Source organism: Gobio gobio, assembly GCF_949357685.1.
Source record: "Gobio gobio genome assembly, chromosome: 25".
In the NCBI taxonomy this organism is placed as follows: Eukaryota; Metazoa; Chordata; class Actinopteri; order Cypriniformes; family Gobionidae; genus Gobio; species Gobio gobio.
In genome coordinates, this window is record NC_137121.1 from 32,715,643 (window position 1) to 32,742,886 (window position 27,244).

General features: G+C 38.3%; 5 protein-coding genes across 5 annotated transcripts; all 5 read right to left on the reverse strand.

Moving 5' to 3' along the window:
- Positions 1-11,326: 11,326 nt before the first annotated feature.
- LOC307121928 (histone H3.2) lies at positions 11,327-11,737 on the reverse strand (the record flags this gene model as incomplete). The annotated part of the gene is made up of 1 exon (XM_079809717.1): positions 11,327-11,737. One exon carries the CDS (start codon positions 11,735-11,737, stop codon positions 11,327-11,329), a length of 411 nt encoding a protein of 136 aa, XP_079665843.1.
- A 793-nt stretch (positions 11,738-12,530) lies between these two features.
- Positions 12,531-12,917, reverse strand: LOC307121947 (histone H2A-like; the record flags this gene model as incomplete). The annotated part of the gene is made up of 1 exon (XM_079809736.1): positions 12,531-12,917. The coding sequence occupies one exon, from the start codon at positions 12,915-12,917 to the stop codon at positions 12,531-12,533; it is 387 nt and encodes a 128-aa protein (XP_079665862.1).
- Positions 12,918-13,775: 858 nt separating this feature from the next.
- LOC307121916 (histone H1-like) lies at positions 13,776-14,405 on the reverse strand (the record flags this gene model as incomplete). The annotated part of the gene is made up of 1 exon (XM_079809705.1): positions 13,776-14,405. The coding sequence occupies one exon, from the start codon at positions 14,403-14,405 to the stop codon at positions 13,776-13,778; it is 630 nt and encodes a 209-aa protein (XP_079665831.1).
- A 5,536-nt stretch (positions 14,406-19,941) lies between these two features.
- LOC307121965 (histone H2B-like) lies at positions 19,942-20,316 on the reverse strand (the record flags this gene model as incomplete). Its single annotated transcript, XM_079809756.1, has 1 exon — positions 19,942-20,316. The coding sequence occupies one exon, from the start codon at positions 20,314-20,316 to the stop codon at positions 19,942-19,944; it is 375 nt and encodes a 124-aa protein (XP_079665882.1).
- A 798-nt stretch (positions 20,317-21,114) lies between these two features.
- Positions 21,115-21,426, reverse strand: LOC307121969 (histone H4; the record flags this gene model as incomplete). Its single annotated transcript, XM_079809760.1, has 1 exon — positions 21,115-21,426. One exon carries the CDS (start codon positions 21,424-21,426, stop codon positions 21,115-21,117), a length of 312 nt encoding a protein of 103 aa, XP_079665886.1.
- Between the last annotated feature and the right edge of the window lie 5,818 nt (positions 21,427-27,244).

Sequence of the window (27,244 nt, forward strand, 5' to 3'; positions counted from 1 at the left end):
TTTCGCTCTAGAAATTATATCAGAATTGGAAAACATTGGTCAAAAACGTACATTTACACACAAACTGACCAACAACCGCAAACTTTCAACTTTCTAGCTCAACTGTCACCGAATAGAACGCATAGGACTGTGGGATATCATAGGGAAAGAAGGATACATCTATGCTGCCTTCAAAGATTCATCAGATGAAAGTATCTCAGGAGACAGGAGTTTGAAGCTAACACTGGATTCGGATACATCTTGATGGAGGCAGCCTGATCCAAAGCTTAGGAGCGGAAATGTTGAATGCCCTTCTGACAGCGGACAGTAAGAACTATAATACAGGCCAATTCTCAGAACTTGATCTAATGCCTAGTCCACATGTACATGGGTATTTGTATAAACCAGCAAACTTCATTGAAGTTTTTCCTCCTTCGTTTAATAATATATATATTTTTTTAAATTGTCCACACAAGCACGGTTTTAAAAAAAACTTTGTCCACATGAAAATGCAAAATCATAGCTATGAAGCGCTGTCAAGAGCATGCCAAACCAACAGGTGGCGATATAACCCTAACCGTAAAGCCATATTGGCCAATAGGAAGCCTGAAAAAGTTATTACTATTGTTATTATAAAGCAGTGACCTGCGTAGTATTGCATTTATCTGAACATTTTATGTGCATGTATCTGAATACACGTGATAAGCCCAGTTAGCACAGTTATTAGCAGCAGTATTTTGGCTACGTTCGCCATTTTGCAGACTCGCCTCATGTAATCAAAGGAGATATAGCAGTGCACAATCTGACATCAAACAAAGGAGATAACAGCGCACACTCCACAACGTCACAAGCCAGACGACATGACAACACTGCAACCAGAGTTTCTAAAAATCTTCACCCTGGCAGGAGTTTTCAAAAAAGTTTGCATTCAATGACCAGATACTGCATTTGCATGTGGACGAACGGCCAAACCGCATAGAAAAAGCTGTGGTTTTGAAGATACCCATGTTTGTGTAGACAGGGTGAAGGGTCAAGCCAAACATCACTTGTCTCTTCATCAGACACATATCCTTCAAGGATGATTTTATGTTCAATATTAAAATAAGAATTAATGATAATCAAGTTATAACCATTTCCTACATTTGATAAACCAGTTCTCTATATTCAATGAGTGATTTTGGATATTGTAGTGTTTTAGTTGCTGTGTGCTTTTGAATCCACATTCTTTAGGTGCTGCTCTGAGTCTGTGTCAAGACGTGCTGACAGGCAACTGTCCTTGGTGTGTGTAATAACACCCCAGGGAGTGAGAAGGCCCCCAGCATGTGTTAACTGTTTGTCTTCCTAAATTAACCCCGGGGTCACCTATGTTACAGCTATGGGACTCTTGTGGGGACTCGAAATGTACCTCTTTTATATGCTTTTCTTACTAAATAGAATAAATTCACTCCTGTACTAAATATAGTATCAGCATGTTTTGGAGAAGTGCTTTGTTGATAGTTAGTTAAGATGTTCCCAACCTTGATGGAAACTGTTATTCTGTGGAGCTGTGTGTGTGCGTCTCATGATTCTTTGCAGATCCAGTATTGGAGATGGTCCTTTCGGTAGACGATTCTAGACTTGGAGGCGTCTTTTCTGTGACCTCCGAGGTCACTGGGGACTAATCTGGGCCTGGGCGACATCAAGTCTACGCATTTTTAGAGATATATACTCCTATCTGTCTACGTTGTGACACTGTCACATAAGAGACATGTTTTATCCGCTCTATTTAATTCAATGATATGTATAATAGAGTTTTAATTGGTTTACATGTTTTCTTAGTCCATTTTTATTCCTCTTACCATCTTAGGTGTGTATATGTCTTTAAGTAGTTAAGGGTTGGCCTGTCAGATGACCAGTCACATGACAGGAAGGAGGAAATGCATGGGTATAAAGAGAGCAGCATGAGAACCAAAAAGGGGGGAAAAAAGGATCACTAACAGACACTTAATAGTACCTTCTGGATTGTGGAGTTTCCAACCTGTGGACTCACCTTTTCAGACACCACTGCACACGTTTGGATTATCTTTTTCTTGGACTACACTGGAGGACACTCACATTGGGACTTATCAGCACACTAGGATGATTGGACTGTTTTAGGGTATGGTACATTGGACTCTATGCTTTTAGCAGCCTTAGTTTTCCTGGTTTTACTGTGTGGTTTTAAAGTCTCAGGTGAGCTTTGTAAATACACCATTTCTTTATTATCTCATCGCTGGTTCATGTCTCATTATTTTAACACCTAAAGATTTCACACAGTAAAATCTGACCCCATTTCAAATATTGTAACCTACCCACTTGGGCTGAACGTTACAACGTGTGGAAAGTTGCTTACGTTGCATGTTGTTAGAACCAATCAGAATCATTCCACATGGCAGTAATGACGTGGCTAGACCTTGAAAACAGTATAACTGTTCAGAAAATTGTATGTACGGAGTTAGATGGAGGCGGGGAGACTGTTAGAGAGAGTGCGGTCTACGAACTCCTCTTGAGCTGGCTTCTGCTGATGAAACTGCAAACTATTCTTCAGTAAAATTTTCTTTAATTAATCTTACTCCTGACTCCTGGTCTTAATTTTTCACTACTGGTCCTGGGTCCTAAGCATTTACCCCAATAAGGGCCTAAGAGTGTGGCCAGGAACTCTGTAAAATATGAAGGTGCTGAATCATGGCAGCCCTTAAAAAGTAGGACAAGTTTTTTTAACTGAATGCGATAGACAATAAGTAGTCAGTGCAGCTGCTGAAGGATGGGAGTTGTGAAATTATTATTTTTTTAAATGTAAGTCCACAAGCAGCTTTTGATCAGAGTTTTGAACAGTTGCAAGCAATTAAACGCTTTAGAGAGGAGCAGGACCAGCCATTTTAAAATCCAACAACAGCGACAAATACACTATATTGCCGAAAGTTTTGGGATGCCTGCCAAATACACATGAACTTTAATGACATCCCATTCATAATCCGCAGGGTTTAATATGGAGTTGGCCCACCCTTTGCAGCTCTATCAGCTTCAACTCTTTCCACAAGGTTTAGGAGTGTGTTTATGGGAATTTTTGACCATTCTTCTAGAAGCGCATTTGTGAGGTCAGGCACTGATGTTGGACGAGAAGGCCTGGCTCTCAGTCTCCGCTCTAATTCATCCCAAAGGTGTTCTATCGGGTTGAGGTCAGGACTCTGTGCAGGCCAGTCAAGTTCCTCCACACCAAACTCGCTCATCCATTCCTTTATGGACCGATGCTTAAACAAAGTTTGGAGGTCTGTAGCTGTTGACTCTGCAGAAAGTTGCCGACTTAGACGCACTGTGTGCCTCAGCATGCGCTGACCCCGCTTTGTGACTTTTACGTGGCTCTTTGTGGCTGAGTTGCTGTTGCTCCCAATTGTTTCCACTTTGTTATAATACCACTAACTGTTGACCGTAGACTACACAACACATCATCAGTATGTGAATAAACTGTTTCCATCACTTTAATGCACATTTGAACTAACAGATCATCTGCGTTCGGCACATAACATTTCTGTGTAAATTCTGAGACTGTGCATATGTCCCGTTACCTTTCCCTACCAGACTAACTTGCGGGATCCATCACCCCCCTTTGTTCTGATGTTGTGCCTAATTTCGACATGCCAAATTATTACCCTCCTCATTGAAGCCACTCCCTGCAGTGTTGGGGAAAGTTACTTTTAAAAGTAATGCTTTACAATATTGCGTTACTTCCTAAAAAGTTACTAATTGCATACTTTGTTATTTTTAATGGAAAGTTATATGCTACTTTTTGCGTTACTATTTCTCACATGGGCCGCAGAAGAATATGATGCAGGAGAAGAAAGTTCAACTCTCTTTAGCAATAAAAAAAAATAAAAAATACAAATGTGATGTTTATCTAAAGTCATTTGTGCTTATTAGAATGGTGGAATTGGACCATCAAGCATCAGCAGCAAAGACAATAATAAAGTGAAATTAAATACATAAAGTACATTTGTGCTATTTATTAGGGGTGTGACGAGATCTTGTTCACAGCACTGATCACTGATCACGTGACGAGAAGACTGACAGGACCATAGCAGAGGATTCGTTGCGCAACAGAAGCGTCAGACAAATGTCTTATCTTGTAAAATGCGCGTTCAACCCCACCGCTCCCTATTCAAAGAGTACACACGATTGCAAAATTGAAATTGAAAGTAAACCCGAGCGTGTATTCAAATGTTTGAAATCGGCTCCCTGGGGCATGCGAATATCTCCCAATATGAAAACTATCTTAGGCTAGGTTGTGTAGTTGTAACCATCTCTTAGCTCGGTATCATGCTTGAAGGAAAATGCTGGTCTCTATTTGCACTTTGAATATTGATATAGTACTTTGATTAACGTTGCACTTAATATTTATAATCAGTTTGTGGAAAGGAGTTCAGTTAGAAGGTCGTAGAAGCTAATAAATCATGTGCAGTTCTCAGGTCTGAAGAGACGATCATACAGGAGAGAAGCCAGTCAGTTGAGTTAATTTGTAGAATAAAAAATATTTTTTAACCCTCTGGTGCTCTTCATTTAGGGGTTGCATTGGTTGTCTTCCCGGTCATAAGTGACCGGACACCTAAAAATGAAACTTCCTCCACCCCAGTAAAACCAATGCAATTTATTTTTCTTCAATTTTGTATTTTGAGATGATTTTATGGTATTTTTTTATATTTATGCAATAAGTATGGTCTATTTTTGCCATTGAAAATTATACAAAAAAAATTGTTTTTGTAATTTAAAAAAATGTTTTAAATAATTATTGCAGTATTTCAGGTTAAAATAGAGACTAGGCCTTCAAAATAATTGCTCGAATCATGCCCTTGTGTGTTTACATACCTAATGCTAGAAAAGTCACCAAGTTTTATATCATTCCGATGAAGCTGTGATTTTTAACATTTCAAAACAGAAAATGTTCCGGTCAGTAATGACCGAAGAGCACCAGAGGGTTAAGTTGATTACTTATAAATATTAGATTGTTTCAACATAATTCACTCATAAAGGGAGAGGTGGCCCTCTAATCTATTTTAGTTCAAATGAACAGCTAGAGCACATACTATATAACTTATTTAGCATGTCAATTTAATGAAGAATGAGATTTTCTGGAAATAAATGCTCTAAATGACATGTTTTTATTTGAAAGTGTTGAAGAAATGTCAGTAGTTTATAGAATACATTTTACTCAAACATGCATATGAATGAGTAAATCCAGGGAAATAAAGTCTTTGCATTTAACTTTTATCTGTACACATGGCTGATGAAATTAAAATAAAATATAATGAGGATCATGAATTAAGTCTTAAGATTTTAAAACAGCTTTGTAGAAAACATACATTTTTTTTCTTTTAAAAGTATTTACACATCTCTAGTTTTGTCTGTACTTCTGCAAATCCATTTTATTTTAGGATTTCCTTTCTCAAGACAATGTGATTTAACCCTAACCCTGATCTCACGAGGCATGTCCTTTGTTTAATATTAAAAAAACAAGTTTTATAAGATTAATTTGACGAAGATGATATTAGACGAAGATCATATATAGAGTATATGATACTGAATAAAAAGATAATATATTCAATGAATTAATTGTATATAACAGTATATTTTTAATTGACATTAGCAGGTATATTTATAGAGTATGAATGATTTCAGGCCTCTCTGATCTACACTGTATATCTCCCTTTAGCTGAACTTGCTCCATAAGAGTCATCTCTTCTTTGGCCTTCAACATCCCATAATAGTTTCAGAACAGCCCATGCCACTATTAGGGAGCAGCTGAAGATTTGATCAAAACTGTGGATGAGCGAATGAAAAAGAGTTGGAAAGAAAACAGCTGTATATTTTCAGACAGACTGAAGATGAAAAGAAGTGGCAAACTCCTGGATAAAAGGTCAGAGGTTAAAAACTGTATAAAAATGAGTTACGAGTGTAATTGTGAGATGTTCTCAGCTTTGTTGTCTCCGACATTAAAGTCTAAACTTTGGCATCCAGAATAAAATGTTTTTCTTACATGAAAAAGCTACAATCATAAAAATAAAACATAGTCTTGAAACAAAATACTTAGGGAAATGTTGCTATGGCAACGCTGTACCACAATGGAAAATGATCAAAAGGTAGTTTTTCTATAAAATTATGATTTTGCACATTTCTTTTATAATTTATAGATTTATATACTTTGAACTCATGCAAACCAACAATAAGTAGATCCCCATCATTAAACCTTCAAAAGGACAAACTCATCCTCACTCTCATCCCATGAGTGAACTCTGCATTCCTCATATTGATCTTTCCGTAAATGTATTTATTTTCTAAGACATAATTGCTATTTATACATAAACACAGCTATACTACAATAAACTCTTCAAATAAATAAATAACTGGTCATATTTTTGATGCTATTATCTATAAACAATCCCAATAGGCCTTTTTCACAGAACGTAGAACGCACTTCCGTTTTCAGCGCTGTTGTGGTAAGCGACTTCCGGAGAAATGGAGCCACCCGTACTACACTTTTCAACGTCCCTGAGGAGTCTACATCAGCGGATGTTTTTCGACTCGTGGAGCTTCATTCAGTAACACCTCACTCAAAGCTCAATAAGGGCTACAAGTTCTTCCACGAAAATTATATTTTTAATTACGAAGGTAAGTAACGAACCATACATTAGCATGCTTTCGCTAACGTGATATTTCTATACTTAGCTTTATCACACTGTAGACTAAAGAGTAGTTTAAACAGATAAGAATAATCAGAAAATGTGTCATTAAAAATATCTTTAATATGATTGTTGATTTTTATCATGCAATATTCAGTGTCCTGTGTGAGAAACAGAGAGGTTATCGTGAGGTGTAGGTGTTATAGGTCGATGAGGAAGCGTGAGGAGCCACATTCTTTGCAGGTTACCTTAGATAAGAAATTAAAAGTCTGTTATAAAACTAACCCCTTACCCTAGAAGTGCAGAATTCCTACACTTAGCATGACATTATCCCTACTTACACTTATCAAAATGCTGAAGCAGTAGCGTATTGACATTAAAACTTATAGTGTAAGGGGAAGTTTTTAAGTTTATTTTCTTACTGCGGTTGCAGATTTCTATATTGAGAGGTTTATCTCTTAAAATCTGTTTGTTTTTCATGATGTTCTCATGAATGTTCCATCTGTAGTATAAAACTAGCTATATTTAAATATACTGATATTGGATTTTGTCTTTTACTTTAGATCACTTGGAAAGCTGACTCAGTGCCTGTTGAGTTCAGTAGCTCAACATGCACATGTACTGCAGGCAAAGCTTTGTGCAATCATCTTGTTGCCATGCTTTTCCAAACTGCCCACTTCAGCATGATGCAGATGCAGACCGTACCACAATCTATGGCATGCACAAGCATTCTGCAAACATGGCATAGACCAAGAACGCAGGTAACATTAAAACTGGTTATACAGTAGTATTGCAAATTAAAGACGTTGAAAATATACTTAAATGTTTTTTTGTTTTTTTCAGGGGATTTCTGCAGAGACTACAGATCAGTTGGTAGTTAAAAAGCCAAGGATGTCTTCCAGAAGTGTATGCAAATCTACACTCTACAGAGCGTACACAGGTAACATTAAATAACATTTTAAGGCCTGGTTTCACAGCTTAAGCCCAATTTAAACTTTTGTGTCAAGTGTTCACCGTAGCTACGTTGTAGGTTGTGTGTAGCACGCATTGCCTGATGTGAACCTGTCCAAAAATGTAACACGTCAATTCTACACAGTCTCGCGCTATCTGCTGTCTGACACACACACCGAAACCTTTGAATAACCTTTGTAGCTTTATGTATCAGTGTATATTTAATTAATGTGAAGACTACTGTTTTTAGTTCTTATTTTTAATTACAAAGATAAATTAAAATAACAAAAATAATCGTCCACCTGTAGTTCAGGTGTCTTTGTTTACCTGTTAAGTTTTAGGTTGATGTAACTAAATATTACCAGGTCAAGTCAAGAGTTTTTGTTTTTTAAATATTGGCATTACATTTTTTGTTTGTTTATATTGATGTTAAAATTGTCAAATTTATGACATTGATTTTTGCTAAAACACTGCTGGTCACTTTCAGAAGTTGTAGCGATGTTTTCTTTTCGTGTGTGTGTGTGTATATATATATATATATATATATATATATATATATATATATATATATATATATATATATATATATATATATATATATATATATATATATATATATATAATGTGTGTGTGTTTATATGTATAACTACCTGGATATTAAACAGTTTTTATGCACATTTCCATCAGAATAGAATATTCAGACAGACCTTGGTAATACATCACATAACAAATTTAAGTCTAATGTGATGTCTCGAAATAATTTCTATGCAAGTTTCCTAAACATCTCATTTATTTTAGGTCACCTCCCTGACCCTGCAGTACTGGCTGTTGGAGAAGCTGTCAAAGGACTCACTCCCCAACCTCTGATTTCCTGTGTACTTAATAACCTATCAGAACTGTCTTTGGTGGACTCCAGATTTGGTCCGGTGCCACGAGGTTCGGTGCTCTCCTACCAGTGCCCTCCTCTTGTGACCAAAAGCAACGTGAAACACCCAGTTGCTCCTGTGTTCCCAAAACTCCCTATTGATGGCTCTACATTTCCAGGGAGCTTGCACTTCGTCCCAAACTGCCACCAGTTCTTCCATTTGGAGAGCCTAAGTGTCACACAGGAGTTGGCAGCTATAATAGAGGAGCGTACTCAGGAGCAATCAGAGTGTCCACTGTGGAAGGAAATGCGCAAGCCTAGAGTGACTGCTAGCAGATTTTATATGAGGTTTCTCATGTGCGAGGGGAGACATCTGGCCAGGCACTGGCAAGGCGGATACTCAAGGGCGTAAAGCAAACCAGGCCAATGAAAGCAGGCCTTAACAGGGAACCTGAGGTGCTGGAACGTTACTCTGAACTGTTCAATGTGAATGTCTCACCTTGTGGTTTTGTTGTACACCCAGATGCATCCTACCTTGGTGCCAGTCCTGATGCCAAAGTTTATGATCCTAATGAAGATCCCTGTTTCGGGCTTGCTGAGGTGAAATGCCCAGATGTTTCAACTGTTTCTGAGGCTGGGCATATTAAAATTGTGGATGGACAGGCAACCCTGAAAAAATCTCACAAATATTACTGGCAAGTTCAAGGTCAGTTGGCCATAACTGGACTCAGTTGGTGTGACTTCATCACTAACACTGAAGAGGACATGACAGTTGAAAGAGTGTGGAGGGACAGTGCCATGATAAGTCAGATGAGAGTAAATCTTGATCTTTATTACTTTTGTACTTACATGGATGAATATCTTAGGGGTGGTATCTATTAGGCCTAATTGCAATATGTATAAATTGTTAATACTGTTAAAAAAAAAGAGTCTGGAATTGTGTATATAATTACATTTTTATTGTTCTAATGATTGTACATCTTATACAAATATAAAGTCTTAGTTTAAGTAACTATTGTTCCTTTATTTCAACAGTGCAAAAATATAATACAAGAGGTGTAACAAAAGGTATAAATTCATTATATTTCTATTTCACATATAAAGGTATAATACATTATATTTCTAATTCACATATAAAGGTATAATACAATATATTACATAAAAGGCACTCACTAAAATAAAAGGACTATACTCCTTTGTGACCTTTAACATCAAGCGGCCACTGAAAATTGCTCATCAAGCAGCAGTTAGTCCACAGCTGGTTAACCGTTCCAGACAAGGTTAAAGGTACAGTGGTGTCCCAGATGTGAAACTCCTTCACTCTTCTGATGGCTCTCTCAACAAGAATTCGAAGACGAGCTATGGCTTGTGTTCTCTCTGCATTTTCTTTGCTGAATTGAGCTGCTGTTTTGAAAGGTGGTATAATGAGTTTGGCCCCATGTTCTGCCAGCAGCTTCTCAATGGTGAATCCTTTGTCAGCCATGCAAGCATCACCTGGCTCCAGCAAATCAAGAATCATTTAGGCATTTAGGATATAAATAAAGTAAGATATGTTTTTATTTCAAAATGAATTAATGATATTAAGACATGAAAGTGGACATAAATGTAATAAAGGCTTCAATAATAGATTTAATTAAGTATAAGGGAAATGTGTTTTCAGGAATGCATAAAAATACCTGGAAGAGGAGTGACTGCATAGTCATGATCTACTCCAGCTGTTACCCCAGGAACAATGTCGTCTTCTTGGGTGTCATCAGAGGAAAGGACAGGAAAAGTGTAAAGTGTGGATCGAGCTCTTACTCTTTCGTAAACCGACTCTCGTGAAGTTTCTCCCCAGTTGTTCCAAATAAATCGGGACGGGACGGTCCCTTTTTTGAGGCACTTACGACCAGTAGCGGCAGTGTAATCAGCGTCGCTGAAGTGTCGGCTACAAACAAATGTGCTACCTCTAAGGATCGTAAACGTCGGTCCTTCTTCACGTCGAATAACATGCACCCACTTCTTTCTCAGATAACCGTCGCTTGGAAATGCATGAAAGCTTAAATATGGCTGTCGCTGCTTGTTAATTGTGCAATGAGGGACGCTACAGTGACACTTCGATGTTGCTTCAGCCATTGTTGTTTAGACCGGAAGTCGCTTACCACAACAGCGCTGAAACGGAAGTGCGTTCTGTGAAAAAGGCCTATAGGGAAAAACATTTAGTGGACACATTGATATTTACTCAATTTACAGTAAAACTGATAGACAAAGTTGATTTGTGAATATAAATATCTAATTGACTTTCCAAAGATGCTGCAAAAAAAAAAACCTTGAGAAGAGATGTTCAGAAATTAAGTTATTAGAGCAATTTCTGGAGCACTTCAGCTTCTGTGTGAGGGTGACGGTGGGAAAGAGTTTTGGAGGGACATTCAAATGTCATGTGGCTTAAAAACAGCACATCATTGGCCCCCTTAAGGCCTGCCCTTTTATCTCCCATAGAGCATTTTTTTTTCCTGAACAAGGAAATTATTAGAAAATAACTCTTGCCATAGTGTTAAGTTAAAAAAAAATAATTATATATATATATATATATATGTGTGTGTGTGTGTACAATTACATACTTACTATTTAAATATTCACTTAAATATAAAATTATGTAAGATACTAAATAAAACCCGCATATATTCTACAGTAAACAGTTTATGATTTAGAGAAGACCAGGCTAATGTTAATGTAACGTTAATATAACGCAAAACTCTGGTGATATATTTAGAGTTTAAACTGGAAATTCACTCATTCGGTGCAGTTTTGGTGGCTCTTAAAAGAGCCTTTGTGGTTTGTAGCGGCTGATGCAGATGCGGGTTTAGGCGCGCTCTCCGCGGATGCGGCGGGCCAGCTGGATGTCTTTGGGCATGATGGTGACTCTCTTGGCGTGGATGGCGCACAGGTTGGTGTCCTCAAACAGGCCGACCAAATAAGCCTCGCTGGCCTCCTGCAGGGCCATGACGGCGGAGCTCTGGAAGCGCAGATCTGTCTTGAAGTCCTGAGCGATTTCTCTCACCAGACGCTGGAAGGGCAGTTTGCGGATCAGCAGCTCGGTGGACTTCTGATAACGGCGGATCTCTCGCAGAGCCACGGTCCCGGGCCTGTAGCGATGAGGCTTCTTGACGCCGCCGGTGGCCGGAGCGCTCTTACGGGCGGCTTTAGTAGCGAGCTGCTTCCTTGGGGCTTTGCCACCGGTGGATTTACGAGCGGTCTGCTTGGTTCTTGCCATTGCTGCAGTTACTTCTCTCTGTCCTACTAACGCTGGAAATGCGGCTCATTGTTACACGCCTGATTTTATAGCATTCGACCACCACGAGCTCATAGTGACGCGAGGGAGCAGAGGCTTGTGATTGGCTAGTGTGTGACGTCTACGCCAATGACTGCGCGTCTCCTCTTTTCAAACACGCGGAGGGTTTCCCGCTAGAGCTGCTTCTGTTGACGACATCAAACAAAGAGTAAATTACACTTCCCGGATCTTTATACTCACATTGTTGTATTTATTTGTTCTGAAATACTGGCCTCAATTCCCAGTGGTTGTGCAGATCTTGGATTAGAACACAATCACAGTCTATATATAAAAGCACCGCAGCCAGAAAAGACACACTAGGGTTGCCACACGGGGCGTATAACAGTTTTTCTGTAGAGCAGCCGCTACTGACGGGCAAAAGACCCAGAATAATATTTATCAATTTGTTTCCGCGAGGCTATGCATATTGATTTTTATTTCAGATAAGGTACATTATCAGATCTTAATAGATCTGAACTTATTTTAATATTGGGAAATAGCGGGTGGCAAACAAATATAGCGGATCATCACGTGGCTGTACAAACATGCACACCATGTGTGACTCTTACTACTGTATTTGACAAAAAAATTATACATTTGACTGTTTTGATAGGTCATTTCCACCCTCAACCAAATGACTCCATAGAGTTTAAGTAATAAAGGAAGTGCTCTTTATCAGATAAAGTGGGTGGCTCTTAAAAGAGCCTTTGTGTTGCGAAAACAGTCGGTAATCAGTTTATTTGGATTTGGCGGGCTTCTCGGTCTTCTTGGGCAGCAGCACGGCCTGGATGTTGGGCAGCACGCCGCCCTGAGCGATGGTCACTCGGCCCATAAGTTTGTTCAGCTCCTCGTCGTTGCGCACCGCCAGCTGCAGGTGACGGGGGATGATGCGGGTCTTCTTGTTGTCCCGAGCGGCGTTTCCTGCCAACTCCAGGATCTCAGCGGTAAGATACTCGAGCACAGCCGCCAGATAAACCGGAGCACCGGCACCGACGCGCTGAGCGTAGTTGCCTTTGCGGAGAAGCCTGTGAACACGGCCGACGGGGAACTGCAGTCCCGCCCTGGAGGAGCGAGTCTTAGCCTTCGCTCTGGCTTTGCCACCGGTTTTGCCTCTGCCACTCATTATTTATATCTCTGGCTACAACTTTCAGTCGAAACTAAAATAATGAATGTCTGTGTCTCCACACACTGTGTTTATACGAGAGTGGCAGTCGCTCATTGGTTTAGAGTCTGAAGAGATTTCAACCAATCACTGAACTTCCCTCCAAAGCCCAACCCCATTTTCTAGCGGGAAAATTTTGCACAAGAATTTGACGAATAAAAAAACAAATAGATGAAACTAATGAAATATTTGATAGAAATGTTATATTGTATAGTGCATTACAGATGGTAAGGGAATCATATCCCTAAAAATCCATTTAACTATGTGGTTTTCTGTGTGCATTTAATATGTGTAAACATCTTTGAACTAAAATGGTGAAATTAGATTTTCAAATAATTTACTTCACTCTCGATGTGTTACTGGGCTTTGACACGCACACTTTAACATGGGATATGGATATTAATCGCTGTTTCTACCAAAAGTGCTACACCTTTCACACACTGTATATTCTGGGCACATTGATCTTCTGATACTGTAGTTTTATCACTGCCTTTATTGTGTGTGGGTTTGATTATCACTGCCTTTATTGTGTGTGGGTTTGAGTCACAATCCTCCAGCAGAGTGAATATATTCTGTCTGTACTGATGTTTTGTAAGAATAAAATGGTTTAGTGATTCAAAACTTACTTTATCTGATCACTAATTTTGATATATTGTTAGTTTAGATTGCATGAGTACAAGTGGCCACAAGTCACATCTTGGCTGTTTCTTTTCAAATGATCAAATCAGTAAAATACAGGAGTTTTGCTCTTCCTCAGAATTAGTGGTTGGCTCTTAAAAGAGCCGTTGAGGAATAAATTGTATCTGTCTGTAATAAGACTTACTTCTTTTTGGGAGCTGCCTTTTTAGGCTTGGCGGCTTTAGGCTTTGCCGTCTTGGGTTTAGCCGCCTTGGCTTTTTTGGGGCTCTTGGCTGCTTTCTTAGCGGCTGCTGGCTTCTTTGCCTTCTTGGGGCTCTTCGTCGCCTTCTTAGCGGCTGAGGCGGCGGGTTTCTTGGCCTTCTTGGGCGATTTCTTGGCGGCGGCTTTGGGCTTCTTTGCCGCTGCGCTCTTGGGCTTCTTGGCGGCGGCGGGTTTCTTGGCCGCGGGCTTCTTCGCTTTAGGAGCCGCTTTCTTGGCCGCGGGCTTCTTCTTGGTCTCGGCTTGCTGCTTGTTGAGCTTGAATGAGCCCGAGGCGCCGGTCCCTTTGACCTGCACCAGGGTGCCTTTAGTCACCAGGCTCTTGATGGCGATCTTGACGCGAGAGTTGTTCTTCTCCACGTCGTAGCCGCTGGCGGCGAGAGCTTTCTTCAGGGCGGCGAGGGACACGCCGCTCCTCTCCTTCGATGCGGACACAGCCTTGACGATGAGCTCACCGACGCCTGGACCTGCTTTCTTGGCTTTCGCAGCGGACTTCTTCTTGGGCGCTTTGGCCGGGGCGGCAGCAGCCGGGGCTGGGGCGGTTTCTGCCATCTCTCTCTGATCGGATCTAAAGTCTTTCAAACGCTGTCTGGTTTCAGCAATGACTGGCGCTCGCGCGGCGCTGCGGTCTTCAATAACACATGAGAACCTTATAGACTCAACCTGCCCGCTCGGTGTCTGCGCGCGTCCACGAGCTCCTCAAGCGTGTGTTTTCTTCTCTCACATTTGGGGCAAAACTGAAGCGGTAAAATAGTTTGTCACAGTCAAAACAAAGTGAACACCAAGCAGAGGTTCTGAGCTTTCATTAGAGACTAAAACACGCGAAGAGGAAATGTTTATTTTGCCTCCATCAGATCAAACCCAAGGCGAGCATCAGCCACGGGGGAAAGCCGCGTGTGAATTTGATGGATAGTTTAAGTGTAATAGTTGCTAAAAACCCAAACGCCTCCTCTGTGTGTTCAGCAAACAGTCTGAAAGAGACTTTAATGAAATCAGCATCAGTGAGGGCGTGAGAAGGCTTTCTTACAGCTGCTGTTTTGGGCAGCTTGAAGCACACGAACATCATCCGGAGGATCCGAGTCTCTCTGTGACTCTTATGTCTGGCCAGCAGATTTACTGTCCTCATAAATAACAATAATCATAATAATAAATACACATGATCACTCAAGTGTTAATGTTTTAACTAAATCATCACATGTGTTTCTCCTCATCTTCTCAGTTTTCGGCATGTGAATGAGGATTGTGTTAGAGCTCATCTGAATGAGTTGTTCATTTACAGTAAAAGGCATAGCAAGTGACTTAAATAACAATCCTTTCTCACTATTTCTTATGTTCCATCTTGTTCTAGCTTATACTTTTCTGGACAATGTTTGAAACCATTTTATTGCTAGAATATCTCACTTCATTGCCTCCTATATTCCTCAATTGTAAGTCTTTTTCAATACATTTTTGTGCTAAATGTATAAATATAAATGTTATATTTTGATTTAACCACTATCTAATTGATAAAATAGTCATATTATTCACTCAATATGTTTGATATATTTGCACAGATGTTGTGGTTTTGGTCAGAATATATACTAGTTCAGCTCTAACCCTGAACAAACTCACCAGATCAAGAGAATGAAGGAGTTCAGAATTATACCGGTGCGTTAAACTGGGATTGGTGGGTCATTCCTGGTGGTGCCTTTTGGCCGTCATAAAATGTAGAAGAAAGTCAAATTCAGTTTCTAAAATACATTTTGAATGATTGGCTGATGTAAAAATTTTAAAAAAAAAAAATAAAAAAAAAAATTGAAGATCTGTTAGGGAGAAAAAAATCAACCGTTTCAAATACTTCATGGGCATTGTGTAGATTATCTTAGACAACTCATGTACTAAGATCAGGAGTGTGGTTAATTGATTTTTTTTCTACTGAAGAAAAGTTTGCCGTTTCATTAGCAGAAGCAGCTTCAGGTCTCACAGTGATTTCGTAGGCCGCACTCTCTCTGCATACTTTCAATTTCTCAACACAATTATACTCTTTTCAAGGTCTTGCTAGGTCATTACTGCAGGTTGAACGGTTCTGAAAAAGCTAGTCATAGTACATTTCCACACATCGACTGATAGGCAGAAAGCATCGATCACACTGTTGTCGCTGGAACCCCAGAATTAGGCCCGTTGTGACCTTCCATGTCGTGAATAGGTGTCAGCAGGTCTCAAGAAGAATACCAGCTATACACCAATATTGATCTGTAAAAGACAGACTAACACACACACACACACACACACACACGGATCCACCAGGCCCACAGATACTTCAAGGTTGGAGTTGGTCGAGCTCCAGCTCTGATCAGAAACTTTCCCAAAACATCCTGATAACATGTTCTTTCTCTCAGTAAGAGGTACAGACAATATTCGTCTTTATTCTCTAGTGTTAATATTGAAGAATAATATAAATGCAAGACAAATCTCCATATTTGATCTGTGAAAGCCGGGCTGAATGAGTAAGCACTGTTACTGACCCTCAGTCACTCCTTAGAGGCCAAATACAGACTTTAAAGAACATATGAAAAGAGCAATAAACAATCATGTTTTTTTCTTTATTTCTTTATTTTCATTGTTATTTCACTGATTTTATGAAATTATTGTAAAACAGGGTGGACAAAGTGAGAACAGAGCAGAACAAATAATATCAGGGTGGACAAGTGTAAATAATGGCTGGATGATTTCCTATCGCTCACATACAACCAGTTACTTTCTAACTTTAGTTTGAACTGACTTTAGATGGGCAAAAACAAGCTAACATAGAAGGTTTATCTTATAAAGAATTGCATGGTCTTTAATGGTCTGTAATTTTGCAATTAAGATTGTCCTACTTTTTAAAATTTTCCCTTAACAAGGTGGATGTACTTAGGTTGACCAAATCAAATTTGAAAGATAAAATTGGTAAAGAAGAGATGCCAGCTTTATGACATGATGTCATTTAAAGGAGTCATTCACTTTAAAATTAAAATGATCCCATGATTTACTCACCTTCAAGCCATCCTAGGTGTGTATATGACTTTCTGATGAACACAATCAATGCTATATTAATAGTTATATTAAAAATGTCCTGGCTCTTCAAAGCTTTATAATGGCAGTGACAGTGTCCATTGGGTTTGAAAAGAGCGTGACTGGTGCTTGATCCCTAGAACGTCTAGCGTAAGCGTTTTGAACTGCGAGAGGCATTACACTAGATTTTTTTTACTTTATAAAGCTTTAAATATGGATATTTTTCTAATGAAAAGCCATCGATTTGCTTCAGAAGGCCTTTATTAAGAGCTGTGTGGATTACTGATTATGGATGGATGTGCTTTTTTTTAGCTTCAAACTCAATGGAGCCGTCACTGCCATTATAAAGCTTGGAAGCATCAGGATATGTATTAATATAACTCATCAGAAAGTTATATGTTCATCAGAAAGAAGAAAGTCATTTACACTTAGGATGGCTTGAGGGGGAGTAAATCATGGGATAAACTTAATCTGTGAACTACTCCTTTAATTTCTCCAACTTTCATTTAAAGGGAAAGTGTCAAAAATAACAAGGTGACAAATAAAAACCATGATTATGATTGCTTAATAATTGAAAAGTATATATACATTATAGAGTCTTTACTGATACCCAACACTGTACAAAAATGAAAAACAAAATAACTCATAGTAATTGATGTATTTATGGTGAAATTGTGATACGCAGGCCTGGGGACAGAAGAGAAATGCTGATTTATGGCAGTTCAAAATGCTGTAAAATGTCTCAAATTATTATTATTATTATTATTTTTTTCAAATAAACTTGAACATGCTTACAATTCAAACAGTGTTATGTACGACTAAGATGTGTAAAATTTATATTGTTCGACATTTTAAGGCCGAAAGATCACGATCAAAAGACACCAAATCCCAGAAATGACCCTGGTACTAAAGTCTGAAGGACACTGGAGTTGCAGAGCATTCGGTCACGAGACACACGAGAGCCAATGACATTTTACAATCAAAGCTGATTATAACCCAATATATAATTTCATCATGACGATAACATTCCTGATGCCCAAAGCATCTGTTTATGATGCCAGAGGTTTCTCACTGAAATCAATGGAGCAGCTGAGCGTTAAAAAAAGTGACACTGAAGGCAGGGGCGGGTCTAGACAATTTTTCGTGGGGGGGCCAGGCTGGGGCACAGACTCAGAGAGGGGTTGCACATTTAAATACATGTAAACAGTGAACCAGTATAAATAGCCCTACACTGGAGGTAATAATACTGTATATTATTGATAACAAAACGTATTAAAGTGCCACCCCAGGCCCCCCTCTGGCCCCGCCCCTGACTGAAGGGTCCTGACCAAGCCTCAATATGTGACGAGTTGGGTGTGAGAATGTGTTACCAAAACTAAGAAACTGATTGACCAATGATAGTGTTATTTTATTCATAAACTAACAGTTTGAGGGTTAACAAAATTGTTTGGCTGGTTGGAGTGACTTTTTTTTTTTTTTTGAGGAGCTAACATTTTTAATTTAGTCTTGTTAATGCAAATTACCCAAATACTGAAGCCTAATGTATAGAACTAGATGCAGTAACATAAGTTTAACAAAAAAAAAAGAAAAATGAGCAGTGTTTTTACTTTGTCAACAAATAATTAGGATCACTTTATGTGAATGAACTAAACATCTGTACAAATAAAACTGCATATACTTATAGTTGTTTTGGGTTAATTTGATATACTGTGATATGGATAATTATATATATATATACGTAAGGTTTTGTAGAATGTATAACAATTTGGCATAAGCATAATCGTTTAGATGTTTCACCGTCACAGAAATTGGATGAGAAAATGTAAGCCGTTTCTATTGTCCTGCTCCATATTCACCTCATTCAATTACTTCTAATACTAAAATGCCAAAATTTTATATAACATTATATTCAATATTTTAAGTACTTTATACAGGGTTCCTACACAATTTTCATTTCAAAATTCCATACTTTTCCAGACTCGAATTTCCAGACTTCCTACAGATTTTTCCGACCATATTTAACTTGTTCTGATAAAATGTTTTCAAATTCAACTGCTAACAAGTGTTACATTCTAAAGATTTAGTATTGGCGTTTTTGCCTTTGATTAGGATAGGAAAGTAGCTAGACAGGAAGTAAGGTGGGAGAGAGAGGGGGGCGGGATTGGGAAAAGTCCATGAGGCAGGACTCGACTATCTAATATTTAGAAATCCTATATTAAAATATTGCCTTTTTTGACCTTAACAATCAAAATGCAAAATCAGTCACACTTTTTTTAAAGGGTTATTAATTTACCCAAAAATGTAATTTCTATCATAATTTACTTACCCTCATGTCATTCTAAACTAATAAGACTTTTGTTAATCTTGGACACATGAAGATATTTAAAGGATTAGTTCACCTCAAAATGAAAATGTCCTAATCATTTACTCACCCCAATGCCATCCAAAATGGCAACCAACTCAGTTGGTTGCTCAAAAACTTAATTTATCTTTCACTGAAGAAAGTAAGTCATGTATATCTTGGATGGCTTTGAGGTGAGTAAATGATTAGGACAATTTCATTTTGGGCAACCAACTCTGTTTTATCCTCAAACCCAACTTGGTTTCTCAAACTACAAAGTGCTGTGTTAACCACTGTTGAACTGTTGAAAGGAAGGAACACACAGGTCTGACCTTTACTGCCATAGCTAGGCTACAAGTTTTTCATTCATTGAAAAAAATATTATATACATTTAGAAATTCTTAATTTTATATTTAGAAAATGAAATAGGCACAATAGTCTGGAAACAAATATTTTTCCATACTTTGATTTATTAATTAATATTAATTATTAATTACTCAAATCAAATTCCATACTTTTCCAAACCCCGTAGGAACCCCTGTTTATGTCAAGTGATTTACTATAGAACTTGTTTTTGTTCTCAAAAGAATTTTCCAGAAACAGACCATCAGTGGAACAAATATTAATTCATCTCACAAATATTATAAGCTCTTTAAATGAGAAGATGGGTGGCTCTTAAAAGAGCCTTTGGGGTGGGTAAGGTCAGAGGTCAGCTCACTTTGAGCTGGTGTATTTGGTCACAGCCTTTGTGCCCTCGGACACGGCGTGTTTGGCCAGCTCTCCGGGCAGCAGCAGACGCACGGCGGTCTGGATCTCTCTAGAGGTGATGGTGGAGCGCTTGTTGTAGTGCGCCAGACGAGACGCCTCACCGCCGATGCGCTCGAAGATGTCGTTGACGAAAGAATTCATGATGCCCATCGCCTTGGAGGAGATGCCGGTGTCAGGATGAACCTGCTTCAGGACTTTGTATACATAGATGGCGTAGCTCTCCTTCCTGGACTTTCTGCGCTTCTTTCCTCCCTTACCGGCGGTCTTCGTGACGGCCTTCTTGGAGCCCTTCTTGGGCGCGGACTTTGCTGGTTCAGGCATGATGATGAAGAGTCAATATGCGCTCAGGATCGATACAGAGGCTTTTATTCACCGACGTATGCTAATTTACTAAGAGATACAAGATTCTTCTGATTGGCTGTTTTCATAGCCCGAGCCCATAAACTCATATTTCATTGGACCATTCATGAGAGGAACGAGGGCCAATCACGGGCAGGCAAATGATAGCTCCGCCTACCGCTTTATGTTTGAAGGACAACCCCACACGATCTCGTTTCCTTTGTTAATTTCCCGCTTTTTTGCTTTAATAAAAGTTTGAAAAGACTAATATTCTGCAAGATAGTGTAATCTGAAAACTCAATTTTAGAATAAAGTAATAAGATCCCTTTAAAAATTGATTTTGTACCAGAAATTCCCTCCTACACAAAAGCCCCTTTACCACTGACATTTAATTTCGCCCAGTTTTCTTCTCTGTAATACACATAAGAACTCAAATTTGATTATCAGCCAAAAGCTGATTTCAATGCAATTATACAGCATTAAAACACCGTAGAACCTTAAATGGTCATGAAACGCCAATATTTTGCAGAACTTTGACATTTGTTATTCATAACAGTATTGTTTATATAAAATATATTGTATTATCGGCATTTATGACTCTTTATGTGAGTGTGAGAGATGCCAATGTTTTCTTTGCAGAATTACAGATTCTCTGTTTTTATTCATGACTGTATCGTTTATTGAAAAGCAAATAATATATGAGCATTGACTCTTCATGTGAGGGAGTGTGTGGCTCTTAAAAGAGCCGTTGGGTTTGTGGTTTCTCTTGTTTTCAGGCGTTTATCCTCCGAAGCCGTACAGGGTGCGTCCCTGCCGCTTCAGCGCGTACACAACATCCATGGCGGTGACGGTCTTTCTCTTGGCGTGCTCGGTGTAGGTCACGGCATCGCGGATCACGTTCTCCAGAAACACCTTCAACACTCCGCGGGTCTCCTCGTAGATCAGACCGGAGATGCGCTTGACACCGCCGCGGCGAGCCAGACGACGGATGGCGGGTTTGGTGATTCCCTGGATGTTATCGCGCAAAACTTTACGGTGACGCTTAGCGCCTCCTTTACCGAGCCCTTTACCGCCTTTGCCTCTTCCAGACATGGTTAGAGTTGTTCGTATAATAACGAGTGGAGAATAAGCGTTACAAGGAAGCAGTTTATATTTGCTTACAGGACCTGACAGAAACCACCACCGCGTCACATGGCACACACCCCTCCCCCCAAGCTAGAGCACATGTGATAAAATCTCAACCCTGACGTTTATTCATATTAAAACTAATTTCATAAAATGTATTTCACAAAGATCATATCATTTATAGTGGTTTATAGTGAAAAGTGCTTTTCTACAAACTCACCAGAGTAAACGAAGAGACAAGAGGCCATTTCACAATCTTATTTAATAATTTTACTAATAATAGAGAGGCACATCTATTTCATCTTCTGTTTATGCCTGTGTGTTGGTACATGTTTATTTTAAGTGTTTTTATTGATTATTATTTTTTACCTTCTTAGTAATGGGAATTTAGAAAACAAACAATGGAGACCCCGACAAATTATTGTAGAAAAACTGAAATGTTAAAATGGTTCAACTTTACTGACTGTATACATTTGAACCTTTAAACAGGCAAAACGATCAGCATAAAACCACATAAAATCTTTCATGTCACTTTTTATATCATCTACACTTGAGTAAAACATATTCAAATGAGTTTTTGATATATGTCATATATTTTGATAGACTTCATGAGCTGTATATCCCATGATAAGTTTCTCTATTAAAGGACATATTGCAGGTTACAGCCCCCATTGAGTCATGTTTAGAAGAAAAATGTAGGAACTCGATTTTCTTTAAAATATATTTATTAATACGCTACTAAGGCTTCTGGAGTCGTTTTTGTGAGAACATTTTACTTCCGCATCTGAAAATGCCAAAACGAAAGTGACGTAACGGGAGGGAGTGCGGTCCATTTCAACAATCGGTCTTTGTCAGACCTGTGGGTTTGTTGTGTGTGACGTCATCTTTGAGGTATCGCTACTGACTGACTCGAATTGAAGATATTATAAGGAGTAGAGATAACCAATAATTACTCACAAAACTGGAGAAGCAAAAGAAAAATGAGAAAAAACAGTAACCGTGATTAACTCAATAAAGATGCTAGGGACCGTTATTTGGAAAAATTGTCATCCTTTCAGAATATAGATTCATATGAGCTGACTTAACCTTCAATCAGCCCTTGGGGTCCAGCTGACCCCACTGGACTTTTCCTTCATTTTTAAAAAGTGTTCCCTTTATCTCAGGGGCATGAGACTATGTGACTTTTCCTAAATAATCTATCTAAACACGCACAAAAAACCTGGGCTTGATTTGGTTGTTCTAAAATTTGTGTGTAAAAAAAAAAAAAAAGTCCCTCGGGGTCAGATTGACCCCATATTGAAAAAGAATGGGAAAATTCTTTCATTTTGTTTGTAAAAAAAGAAATCCAGTATAAATCTGAAAATGTCTACATTGTAAGGCCGCTGAATACGCTCCAATGATCGGTAAAGAACCGCGGTGAAGGTCGCTTGCGCGTTCGTGTCTCCAGCTGGGTAGAATGGATTTAAAACTAATTTAATCTGACTCCATTTATCATAATGTCGAATTTAGGATAGAATGCCAATGGGTTGTTTGGTCATTTATCTAATAGTTAATCATACATTTAATCATTTTTTAAATTTAATCATTTAATCATGGTTTTAACCTTTTGTTGCAGCTCCGTTCTGGAGATAGTTAATAATTACAGATTAATTCAGAAAGGATCAAAATGTAACAATTTTATTAACAGTCAGGTAAATGTATAATGCCAATTACATAATCAATTCAAAGATAATTCATACATAACATCAAATACTCTGTAGCAAAGAATAAGATATTGATACCTGACTTCTGAATATTACGTCGACACACTCTGCGGTACGGGCCAACTCTATTACAGTATGTGCCCCAAACTCATTACTACATCGCTTTAAATAACTCAGACCAGACCGAACCTCTTTCAAATGGAAATACATGAAAACAAAGGGAATTTAAATGGAGTCGAATTCCCATTTGGCTCGACTGGAAGGAAACCAAATGGCTCCAACAGCCACACCCACCATCATAAGTAAAATACCTCTAAGCTCTAAAAACTCTTATTAACTTCTTGTATACTTCTGTGATTATGAGATTTTTGTACCATTCGCACTGAGACATTTCAAACGATACCAGACACATATAATACTGTATAGTGAGAATTGACCTGTAAGCCCCGCCCCCCATTAGTTACTGTTGCTAACTCGGACAAACAAACGGAGTCTTACAATGACAGCTGTCAGTGTGAAAATCTTATCCCAAGATGTTTTTGGACACAGAATGTAGCGAACCCCGTCTGAATGATGACCAAACTTTACTGATGGTTTATGAAGTTTATTACATCGTTTTTCACTCCAAAAATAAAATAAAAAATCATGGTAAGAGTTGAACAAACAAAGCAGAAGTGCGGATAAACATCTCATTCACAAACTCTCTCCATTGCATTATCATTAACATACATAGCAAATTATACAAAAACACTCATACAACTACTAACAGTAAACAACCATATAACAGTTACAGACCATATGCCTTTTCGGGGGTGCTAATAAACTTTGTATCTGAAAACAACTCAGATAAACTGCTATAGCTCCCCCTTTCACTATCCATATCGCTCCGTAGACTAATACCCATCAAAATAGGAGTCCTCCTTATAGTAAGACAGATAATGTAGTAGACCTTAAACTCACAGAAATATACAAAAACAAATTAGACGACAAATCACAATAAAGTCTGTGACACAGAAGGACCAACTCTCATCGAGGAGCATTCAAATGGGACTTAAATATATAAAATATTTTAAAATAAATGTGGGAGATTAATTTGGAAGCTATAGGATTAACAGATCACAATGCAAACGGGAGAAGCTTCGTGTTGCGGTCGTCACGATCACAGATGACGATATCCAGGATCAACACTGTTCATGTACCGCAGGGTAAAATAACATTAATTTACATTTAACCAGTTTAATATGGAGAGGTACCTTCGTTTGTGTTTTTGACCTACACTGTTACATGACGTGAGAACAGTGTTATTTCGGTTTGTGTGTTAGCAGGGACTCACTAACTTTAATTGTAACTTAATGAGAGAAAGACCAACAGAAAATCCTCTCAGGACACCTGGAATCAGTGTTACAGTGTCCCAGACACATCGTTTTACCAATTTTGAAGCATAAACACCATCAAACTGATGAGAGCTTTGGATTTTCCAATGTATCTCTATGGTGCTGAAACAAAGATGTCCGAGTTCCGGTCCCAGCGCGACTGATACTCAACTGCCATTGGCTCATCTGCGTTTGAGGGGCGGGGCTTACCGATAGGTCAATTGACATTGAAATATACCCAAAATCTATTGGATTTAGTGTCTCAGGAGAGGGGATCAGGAGTTTGGGGGAAGTTTGGGACAAGGTAAATACATGCTAATGAAGCCATTCTCAGTTGATTCACTCAGTGGGACGTTGTCTCAGATGAGAGTGATAATTGTATGAGTGGATTCAGATGTTTATCTCTTTTATTTTTTCAGACAGTCTTTTTTCCTCACCCAGACAATCTAATCTGGCCTTGTTCTTTACATTCTTACAACATTTAAATCAAGGTCTGGTCCTAGAGCATAAACACAAAGTGGAACGAACTTTCTATCACACACACGTGTGTGACTGCAACAGAGAGCATTTTTATAGAAATTGGCTAATAAAATCAACAAAACTAGCTTAAATCTGAAACATTTTCATACATAAATGAAGGACTAATACTAGAACACAAATGCAACATGGACCAAGCATGTTCTCTCTCACACACACACACACACACACAAACACACACACACACACACACACACACACACGTGTCTGGGGCATTTTTTTAGATTTTAAATCAGACATAAATGCAAATGTGAAGGGGTAGGCATAAACTACACCACACACACAGAGAAGTACACACTCGTACATACACATACAGAGAGAGAAAGAGAGGGAAATGGCAGATAAAATAAAGTTTTTTTTTTGTTCTGTGAACTCTTCATACGGTTTATTGGTGCTGTTGTTTTGTTTTGTTTTGTATTGTATTGTGTTGGACTTTTTAAAATTAATCTCAAAATAAATAATTTGTGATAAATCATTTTCTGAAATAAATAGTATGTCATATATATTTACTATATATTTATCATAAAGTTGTGAGGAGAATTTGAAGCATCAAGAAAAATTAAGTAAAAATTGGACCTATGGACCTCTAGTGGATATATGCGGTCATTGAACTCTCTTTCTATAACTGTAATTCCTAAAGGTTTTCCACAAACCTGCAAATGGCAGTATTCTATCCCTAACATATGGAAGCCCGTTTCCGCCACTAAATAAAAAAATAAAAACAGTAATTGCGACTTTTTATCTCCGAATTCTGACTTTTTTTCTCACAATTGTGAGTTATAAAGTCAGAATTCTGAGATATAAAGTCGCAATTGCGTGACAAAGTCAGAATTCTGAGATATAAAGTCGCAATTGCGTGACATGAAGTCAGAATTCTGAGATATAAAGTCGCATTTGTGTGACAAAGTCAGAATATTGAGATATAAAGTCAGAATTCTGAAATATAAAGTCAGAATTCTGAGATATAAAGTCAGAATTCTGAGATATAAAGTCACAATTGCGTGACAAAGTCAGAATTCTGAGATATAAAGTCACAATTCTGAGATATAAAGTCACAATTCTGAGATATAAAGTCGCAATTGCGTGACAAAGTCAGAATTCTGGGATTTAAGTCGCAATTGCGTGACAAAGTCAGAAAAACAAATGTGATGTGTATAGTCACAGCGTGTACAAATAACAAGGTTACATGAGACAGCCATCTTATAAACGTATACATACTGGGGACTATATTCTCAGAAGACACAGCACTGCTCTACTTCTGCGGAGTGCGGAGAGATTTGCCCGCAGCACCTGAGAAGCCCCGTTGTTACTTCTGGCAACAAACCCAATTTGACTAGGTAGCTAGTAACGAACGTGTCTGTTGATCATGGCTGCCCACATGGCATAGACCAAGAACGCAGGTAACATTAAAACTACATTAATAAGTAGTATTGCAAATTAAAGACAGTTAAGTTGAAAATATACTTACAAGTTTTGTTTTCAGGGGATTTCTGCAGAGACTACAGATCAGTTGGTGGTTAAAAAGCCAAGGATGTCTTCCAGAAGTGTATGCAAATCTACACTCTACAGAGCATACACAGGTAGCATTAAATAACTCTTCATTAAATAACAAATTTTCTCATTTAAAAAAAGGTAATTTTCCTTCCTCACAAATTGTATTATAAAATTTTAATAAAAACATCATTGGATGATTCACTAAGATGATTTATCATTATATAGTAAATCTGATCATGCCTGGTGCTGATTTATTGGTTTTTCTGAGAAGTCAGTTCAACTCGGTCTTGGTAAATGCCATGTTTAATCGGTCATTAGTGTATACCTTATTCTGTATTAACTCTTTATACTGCTCTAACATACTTTCCCGTCCTCTTTCCCTTCTTCACTAATATTATTTGATTTTTGAATTTTAACAAAATAATTTTGTCAGTATTTCTGCTTTCTCCTCATCTCTTACAGCTATTGTTTCTCCATCACTTAAAATTGGGTAACCATTTTCTCTTTTTATCATTCCCATTGTTACAAAACTTCCTCCAAAAAGACTTCTTCGTATTTTTAATAATTCTCCTCACATTTGCTTGCGTCCTTTTATATTCAATACAATTCTGAAAACTGTATATATATTGAATATTTTCTATCAAATATTGTAGTAGTTTAATCTACTTTTTTTCTATC